This window comes from Epinephelus moara, chromosome 3 (assembly GCF_006386435.1).
Source record: "Epinephelus moara isolate mb chromosome 3, YSFRI_EMoa_1.0, whole genome shotgun sequence".
In the NCBI taxonomy this organism is placed as follows: Eukaryota; Metazoa; Chordata; class Actinopteri; order Perciformes; family Serranidae; genus Epinephelus; species Epinephelus moara.
Window position 1 is genome coordinate 17,231,235 of NC_065508.1, and position 9,512 is coordinate 17,240,746.

The following is a 9,512-nucleotide window of genomic DNA, read 5'->3' on the forward strand; positions in this document are numbered from 1 at the left end:
TGCTGATGGAAGGTTGAGACAGACCCAAGTCATCACTGCTGCACTGATGCATTTTTCATTTCTGGTGTTGTAACATTACTGTATTAGGTGGGAAATGTGAAAAAATGGGACAACGACCACAAATATTATTCCTGCACGATCAAATCTGTAGCATTTCATTTACTCAGTCGTCCAGTGTTTGGAGAATACTTCTCCTACCTCTTCGTCTTACTGCCATTTTCCCCTTTGTTTAAAAACTCTTAAACCTCTTAGAAGTCCTCCCAGCTACTAACAATTTTTCACCTCAGGAGCTCTTTTAAGGTCTAAAATGCTCTGTTCATAACTTTTATCTTTACAATGACCTAGTCTTCAATTTTAGGGGAAACTCTAAGCACCTCACAATTATAAAAAAAATTCTTATTTCTTTTAGGTTTATGAGTCTTAACAGCAGTATTACTGATTAAGTCATTCTGTCCTTTGTTCAAATCTGTGAGCAAAAGAAAAATAATTCAAAAAGAGCTTGTTAAATCTGTTTTATTTCAAGACAATAAACTGAACATGTGATTATACAACTTTTACAAGTAGTAGCTAAGTGTCATTGGACAAGCTACCATTCCTAGTCAAAACACCCATGATTAATCAAACAGGACATTTCATGTGATAAGTCTTTACGAAATGTAAAGTTGAGATATCAAAGTAAACGTTTCTTGGACTTCACAAACCTGAAACATATTGCTGCTGGTAAACTACGAAAAAGTTAAAACTATTTCAGTAAAATGAACACTGCCAAGATCATAAGCAGTTACTCCCAAATAATTACACACAAGAAAAAAAAAAAAAGCAGGACTGTGTCATGTAATGGCATATTTTACAAAATACTCTCAAAGAAAGGTACTGTAGTATTTCAAAGATGCAAATGAAACACTTGTACCAGAGAACAAATGTAAGCAACAACACTTCCACAATATACAGGCAGGTTGGGATTGTAGTGTGAGAAAGATCTTCAAGAGATTGTTCTGCCTTTTCTGGGATCACGTCTGCAGGACACCAAAGATGTGCTGTGATCAAGAAAAAAACTCATTTAAATACATTTCTTAAAGACCTTATTAAGTTACTTACAGGTTGCTTTGTTATGATGACTAAAGATTTCTTTACAGTGAATAAATAAGACAGCCGATCCATTTGAAGTAATAAATAGGCCTACTCAAAATTGCCTTGCTGCCCCCTCACAGCGACACATCACCATAACTTACCAGAAGTTATCACCAGCGTTGCTGGTTGGGCCCTCGGTTGTAAGGTGCTCGCTGACGCATCACTCTCATGGTGCGATATTTGGACATGATACTGTGACTTTTTCTGAACACTGGCCTCTGATTTGGGAAGGGACGAGGCACTAGGCTCTCCTTATGAAACACATAAGAAATAAAAATATTAGTTGTGAAGAAAGCAGATTCGATGAGCCATGTCACATTTCCCAGACACACTGGGAGATCTCTGAAGAGGGTCTGCATACCATGAGTGGTCGTCTAACATTTCCAGACAGTTCAGGGCCAGGCTTCCTTGGACCACCCATGAACCTTGGTCTCTGTAAAACACAACAAAGGCTGAGTATGAAAAGTAGGCTTCATTTATTCCTTTAACATCTAAAATTAAAACAATACCGTGCCAGTGTAGATATATATTTACACCACTGTCCAGGGATCACAATACAAAGCTGAATAGGTTTTATATCTGTCAAAACAAGCAAGCTGACATATTTAAGTGGTTGTTTACTGTTAAGAGTTCGACTGTAACTGTAGAGCTCCAATTTATGAGGCCAATAAACATCCAGGAGGCAGAAAAAGATGTGTTAATCATTGTGCCTTCATAGGCCGAATTTACGAAAATGATACATGATTAAGCTTCAGACCTATACTGACAGCTCACTCCCTTTCATTAAGTCAGATTTGCTTTTGCATAACACCTGAATATAATTAAATATTTCAGAATCGAGACATAGGACTCTGTTTTAAAGTATGTACACTTTGCTTGTGACCACCAATTCTTTGTAATGCTCTGCACGGCCTTAAGTAATAAATGTTTCACTCACCTGCATGGGTCCTGGTCTCCTGAAAGGCCTCCCAGGTCTCTGGTTGTCCTGCATCACATTAAATGGCCTGTAAAGATATAAAGGAACATCAGAAATACTGCATAAAGCTTACATTTCACATACTGGAAAACACTGTACTCCCTAATGAAACAACCTTGTTTAAAACACTGAGAAAAGCTGATTCTATGAAATGTACCTAAACACTCTCTTATCCACATAGCCACGTCTTCGGTCTTCAGGCGATGATCTGGAATCATTTGTCTTTGAGAGTCGGCTGTTCGATGCCCCCTCTTGATCTGAACCATGTTCTACAACAAGGAGAAGAGATGATTAACCCCGCAGCTAAATGACAGTTTTAAACCTATATAACAATAAAGGAATTTAAAATGATTATTATTCGATACTGACTGAGGGAAAAGAACTGACTTACCACTCTTTGGCTTTGGGCTGTGATCTTTCATAGGTGAGCCATCCTTAGAGGAGGAGCTCGGCCCAGGTGGCCAGTGGGACAAAACAACAAGGTCACGTTTCTCTATGGGAGAAGATCTGGGGAAAGATAAGTGGAGACAGTGTTAATGACATCAGCATTTCTATCACAGTATAAGGTGTACATCGGTGTATCAACATCTTAAATATGGTCTAGTTACATAAAAATAATGCCATTCATGTTTTCACTGTGTTTAAAAGGAAAAACGTAAGAGATTAAATCACCTTGTGAACTCTTAGAAGTAATACAATTTAAACCAGTAATGAACAGCACTGTTTTGCAGGCAGACAAATGATCATAAAGCCACTCATCACATTGGTACTTACAAAAACCATGGAATGTCCATGCTTCTTTACTCCTATTTTTGTACCCTGAATCAATCTGAGCGCTCTCCATTTACTCAGTGATCGTTAGAGCTGGCAAATCTTGGAGACAACTTTAAGATATCGGTCTAGATCACATCACCAAATCTTCTATGATTCCTCTCTCAGAAGTGCAGGAGGACAATGCTTTGTTTTCACTGTCAGAGTGAACTTCAGAGGGTTTTTTTCATCAGGACGTTTCTTGTCATTTCCTTAGTTGTCTTCAATCATCGTCATCCAAAAGGTTTCATGAGACTTGAATCTTGGAGACAGCTGTAGTTCTGAACTGAATATATCCAAGATGGTGATGTCGTCAGCTTCAAAGCCTCTTCTCCATAGCTGTGCAGTGGTGTTAAAGAGACGATCCGGTGTTTGTCAGCCCATTAACACGGTTTCAGGTTTCAAGGCAACTGACCAAAGGCTTTGCAGTGCCCACAAGTGAGACTTCTACTCCTTTAGATCTCCTTCTCTTCTTAACATTTGGGGCATTGGGCGTGATGAAGGAAAAAGCGGGGGTTAATGAAGATGGTCATCTGATCGGTTCTGAAGTAAAATACAGTCAAGGAGCGAACGCTGTCCTCTTCATACAGTAGTTTTAAGTTACAGCAGATAAAGTGCAGAGAGTTGACTGATCTTTTGCCCATCATAATAGGCAATGTCTTCACAGGCTGAGATATGCTGGTTTGGGTTAGACTTTGGGTGCTGTGGACTTTGTCACTTCGCCTTGTAAGATGGCTACTGAATATTTTGATTTTGGGTCACACGTCAGATTAGACACAGGAACTGACCACAGCACATGCTGACCTGTGGGTCTGGCACAAATGCATACCAGGTGAAGAATATAACAGAGGCGGGACCAAACAGATCTTGCTTCTCTCTCTATGTAGCATCAAGTTAGAATTCTGGTCACTCTTTTCTTCATGTACTCATCTGTTTAAAATCCCTTTTCTTAAGTTGGTCTTGTTTCATATTTGTGTCTTGTCACTTTTAAAGTTTGATGAGTCTTCTTTTGCGTTCTCAGCCACTTCATACATTATTTTTTCCCAGCTTTTCACAATGACACATCAAGGCCCTTTTCACTGCAGGCATCGTAGATATGATTACAACAGAGAAGGCCAAATAATTGCTTTGAGGTTGCAGACGCATGCAAAAGTCGACATTATGATCGCTGGTGCATTTCATCAAAATACTTCAAGATGATTCTCCGGCCTTGACATGGTTAATGCTTGATGGATGTCTGAATGTGTCCTCTAAGTTTTCATGAAGAATGAAAATTCCAGTACTTTGATGCACTGTATGAAGTGCAAGAAGTATTTTGGATCCTCTTCGTTCTGCTCAACGGGAATGATGACCATCCACGAGGTTTCACACTTCAGGTGGTGCAGATTCGTGTATTTGACTGTCTGGCAAATCTTTCTGGAATTAACTCTGTACACCACAAGATTCCCACTTCCAAATTCCACTTCTGATGCAACACACAAATTGGGTATTACTCCCGTCTTTGATGTACACATACAAGTAGGTAAGCATCCGATGAATGTGTGACGTTCAACATTCCTCAATATGGTAATTGAAGTACTGTATTAGTAAAAAAAAAAATCAACTGTGAAGATCAATTGTATGCAGATTTCTTTGTCTTGGCTTACTTGATTTTAATGTTGTTTAATGTCTATTATAACCTTACTGAGACTTCATAAAAAGACATGTTGTATTGGTAATTTGATGTGCATACACAATGGAGTCAGAAATATTCATCTTTGCATTTAAGTCATGTACTAGATAATTTATGAGTATAAAAATGAATGATGTAACTCAGGTGGCTACCTATGTCCTTCAACAGACATTCTTCTCCATTGTTTTCTGGCTTTTGTCGTCTCAGTTGTCACCAACAATCATCGTCATCCATCTTGATACTGGGATTATATTCCAAGTATAACAAAGTGTCACAGCTCAGACTACCTTTGTTTTTGGATCCTGTGATCAGACATGCCACTTGACTTGCAACTTTGCTCATTCATGTTTTAACTAGTGAAGTTCAATGTTGAACATTTGATGTATCTCTTTTCCCCTGGTCCTTGACTGGTTGACATGTTGCCAATAATTTCAAAAGGGGCAGCACAGCAATTTCAGTTTAGATCATGTTAAGTTCAGTCCTCTTCACGCCCTCATTTTCCAAACACAGATATGCTGTTTTACACTATGTGTTGCGTTGCGGTTGTTCTCTAATGAGGATGAAGGGGTCTTCACAACATGCTGAAGAGCACTTCTTTCAAGCGTAATGCTGACAGACTGAGGAATCCTTCAACAGCACTGATCAACTAATTTTTCCACACTCCTCATCAGGGGCATTAAGCATTTCTCAGGTTTTAAACAGGTTGGCTTTATCGATATGGTGAGTAACTTAGCACTTTCTCTTCAGCCCACTTCACAGGAAGATATTTTGAAACACAGGCAGCACGCAGACAGGGAGGCATTTGAAAACCTTTGCAGCTTTTCATCAACTGAATCAGTGTTGCACATTTAGCTCATCACGATATCTCCATTTTCCAAAGCTGGCACCCCCTTCACATAGTGATATTCTGTCTTGACCTCTTAATCATCATCAAGCCCCTGCGAACAGTGCTAGAAGGAAAATACCGTACCTGTGTGTGTTCAAGGACCGGCGAGACTCCACCTGTTCTTTGCCTGTATCAGAGTCTCTTGAGGACTTGCTGGCATTGCTTTCTTCTCTGGGGGGTGACTGTTGTGGTTTTCCCCTCCGTGGTTCAAACCTTTTCAGGGGAACTGCATTTGACTGGAAACGCTTCTTCCTGATAGCAAGAACAGAGCTGAAATTTCCCCGTGGGGCAGAGTCGCCCAGGTGAGGCCGGGGTCTTACAGATGGAGGTATTCTGAGTCTCATGAGAGACTCTGCTCTGACTTGTCGGCTCTTGACCAGGTAACTTTTATCCCTAAGAGACAAAGGTCTACCACCGAATGGCCTGGGAATACTGAGCAGCTGAGGCCTCTCTCTCCTGGGTTGTTTTTGATTGCCATGCTCCAGTGCAGGGTCTGAGGAGGGCATGCTGATGTCTGATATCCTCCTCTTGCGGGGTCCTGCCACATGCCTCTCCTGAGGGCTCCTGTGGTAGGAAGATGACGGCATTGGACCTCCTTTCCATGAGGGGGATCTGAAAGGGGGTGGGTGAGGGACTTCCTGTGCCCTCTCTCTACTGTGAGATCTGCTGCCCTGCCTCTCCACTGGACCACGTTGCCGTCTGGAGTCTTGCTCAGATGACCACCTGCATATCCATCAAACAATAGAGAAATCGTTACAATGATAGATCCACTGCCATGTTAAGTGGGAGGCGGAACTTTTAACTTTTATCTTAATGCAGACCCTTCATAATGCCATGACAGAATGAAACAGGTAGGAGAAGTAAATTTTCAAAGAGCAATTACAGCTGCAGCAACTCCTTTCAATGGCAGGTGAAACCACATTTACATCAGACCCCCATTAATCCCCTCTAATAATTATGAGCTGGGGCAGATTAGAGGTAATAATACGACCCCAGTGACTGGGAGGACTGGGCCAGCTTCAGGCCTCCTCTTTAATAATTTTACCCAGCTGGGGTTGTTGCTTCACTCCTGTACCTCTCTGGACATGAGCCTCTCCCATGCATCTCTCTGGGGTTCCTCTGTGACCCAGAGTGCCCATGTTCTCCATTGTGTGGATGAGAGAACGCTCCAGCCTCGTTCCAGCGCTTCATGCCATGACCTGTGTGCTCATAGGGCCTTTCTCTAGGACTGTAATTCCCACGAGAGTCTCGATTCCGCTGCTCCTGATGCTGAAAACCTGACTGCCTTTTGGGGCCCCTGAAAGACCCCTGGTAGGCTGGTGCAGAGTCGGGCCTCCTGTCAGCTGGGTGGTTGCGAAAATGTCTTGGGGAGGGTGACCTGTGACCCGAGGGGTGGCCATGGAAGGGGGGGCCCCTTTGACTCATGGATCCTTGTGCGGGACTGCGAGAGGATGAGTGATGCTGGACATGGGGGGAGCGGTTTGGCCTAGCTGGGGAAGGCCTCCTCTGGCTATTGTGGGGTTCCATTTTGGGAGGGTATGATTGAAAGGAATCCTGATTCTGGGACTTCCAGTGGTTGAAACGTGGCTCCCTCTGCTCTCCCATTAGGGGGACTCTTTTGACAACTGGGGGTCGTCCTCTACCTCTGGAATCTCTCCAGTGAAAAGGGGCCTTTGCTGGGTAGCCCTGGACATCTCTTCGACCCTTGGAGTTGGGGTTATAATTCCCTTCACTAGGTCCCATGCCATGACCGTCTTCGTAAGGTCTGATAGGACACAAAAAAAAGAGAATTTTGTGGATTAAAACACAGAATGCCACTTTAAATATACCATAATTTTGTAAAAACAAGGGTCAGGTTCTAGCTTAAATCACTAATGGTACGCACAAGAAAATATTTAATTATCATGAATACAACACCAAAGTATCCCAGTGCCACTTGAGATAATCAAAACACATTACCTGGGCTTCAAACGTGGTGGTCCAAAATGTGGTCGAACCATCTTTGGAAGTGAGTTTACAATCTAAAGACAAAAAAGAAACCATGTTGAGGTTTGACAGCCTTAAAGTCCACATGAAAACAGCATTTTGAGAGTATCTAATTTCAGTATTGTGACGAATTTCCCAATGAAACAAAATAGGCAGACGGGAAACAAAACTGGGGAATGAATTTGATTTTATCGTTGAGAAAAGGGCGTGTAGTAGGGCATTACTTTTCTTACTTTTACTCACCTTCTATTTGTCACTCATATTAGAATGCACTCAAAAATCACAAATACTATGGTATACTTTGCAAATTATAAACATTTACACAGAGTACATGTGACTTAAAACAGATGGTATGAAAACAAGCAAAAGCCTAATTTAAATAACTATTAAAAAATATTACTGATTTTTGACAAGTAATGTTACAGTGCTGTTGAAAAACTTATCACAATAAAATTGACTGCGCACTACATTTCAGATTATTAGTACATATTTAACAGCGTAGTATTTAGCTGTTAAATTAATAATATCATGCAAGCTGCAGTAAAAATTGTAAATCAAATGTGCAAACTCAAACAACTCAAAGGTAATAGTTCAAAGTGCATGTTTCTTTTACAGTTAATCCTTAATATTGATAAGCTAACTTAAAGCAACATGTTAACTATTAACCAGAGATTCAAGTCCAGTCACTTAACCTAATCAGTGCTATTCAGATAAAAGGACAGATTAGCCTGTATCCCAGCTGCCCTCTTTCACACAGACACCCTCTCACTCCAGTGATACTTAATACAACATGAGTATCTATAGATAGATTGCTATAGAGCAGATGTTTAAATAAAGTGCACATTTCCATGCATGGTTAGAGCAAGTCCTCTAGCTTGTTTCAGACAAACTTCAATTCCCTGTTAATGTTGTAGCAACAAGCATCCAAACAACAGGTTTGTCCACGTGTTTGTCCTCAGTGTTGTGCAATTTTTACTTGAAAACTAACATGTAAAACAGGACAATACAAATTACTACGATTCATCTTCTCCTAAATACAATTTGCAGACCACATGTAACGAGAGTAGGCTGAATTGGCCAGAAAGCCACCGAAAAGAGAACAAAATAAAACATTTTCACATGCAAATGTGTTAACTTTTCCTGGCATATGTGGCGATAAATTAGTGTCCTAACAACTAAAACAGCATTCAGACTTGCCTATGTCAACACTTAAGTATGGACAGGGATCAAATGTTAACAGACACAAGATCAAAGTGGAAACTGTAACACCTCGTTTAGTAGTTTGCTTATTTAATACTTATTATTTAATATTTCAAACAAGACGACAAGCTCAAACGTGTAACCAAATGAGACTGCTTAGAAAAGGAGCTTTAGTTTTGGTTGAATGTATTTCTATGGTCGCCGTGGGGTCAGTTTCAGTCCTGATCCTGCTGATGAGGAATCTGGGCAGGTCGTGCTTCCATTTTTAGTATGAGCGACTAACAGTCGACTGAGACAAATAACACGACCCAGACAGACAATATGTCCTTTATGCGGGTAAAACACAGCCCCTACACGGCAACGGTAAGCATATCAGACGTTAGTAAAGTAACCCACCACAATGTTTCGGGTTGGTTTAAATTTAGCAACACACAGAAAAGCAGACTGCGCTAACGCTAACAACCTTTTCTATGCTAAGGCCAGTTAGCTAACGTTAGCCTGGGTGTTCCGCTTGCAGCTCCCAGAAAAGGCCACTGACAATGTGAGTCATTCTAACATTTTGGCGACAAGTAAGACAAAAATAAATCTCCAAATGTTAACTCTCATTACCAATATGTGTAATTAAATAATTTAGCTAAATACTCACCGAAGACAAACCGTCGATTAAGTGGAAGGTACGTGCGACACAGTTCAGCTGCTCTTCTACTTCTTCTACTCCTTCGTGTTCGCAACGCCCCGATCTTCAACACAGCAAAACTGAAGCGCCACCTACTGCCCCGGTTGGGTAGTACATGTCTGGGGAGAAGGCTGGAAGGTCAGGGTATTATCTTTCATTTTTCACAGTTATTTTA

General features: G+C 41.1%; 1 protein-coding gene across 2 annotated transcripts; it reads right to left on the reverse strand.

Moving 5' to 3' along the window:
* Positions 1-497: 497 nt before the first annotated feature.
* si:ch211-114c12.2 (uncharacterized protein LOC336578 homolog) lies at positions 498-9,419 on the reverse strand. 2 transcript variants are annotated; one of them, XM_050038429.1, is made up of 10 exons: positions 9,308-9,419; positions 7,435-7,496; positions 6,551-7,240; positions 5,560-6,198; positions 2,499-2,614; positions 2,265-2,376; positions 2,069-2,135; positions 1,493-1,564; positions 1,233-1,382; positions 498-1,037 (listed from the first exon to the last, which is right to left on the reverse strand). In XM_050038429.1, the coding sequence occupies exons 2-9, from the start codon at positions 7,473-7,475 to the stop codon at positions 1,242-1,244; spliced, it is 1,878 nt and encodes a 625-aa protein (XP_049894386.1). In that variant the 5' UTR covers positions 7,476-7,496; positions 9,308-9,419; the 3' UTR covers positions 498-1,037; positions 1,233-1,241. The 2 variants fall into 2 exon arrangements, with proteins under 2 accessions (XP_049894386.1, XP_049894378.1); XM_050038421.1 differs by having other exon boundaries at positions 6,521-7,240.
* Between the last annotated feature and the right edge of the window lie 93 nt (positions 9,420-9,512).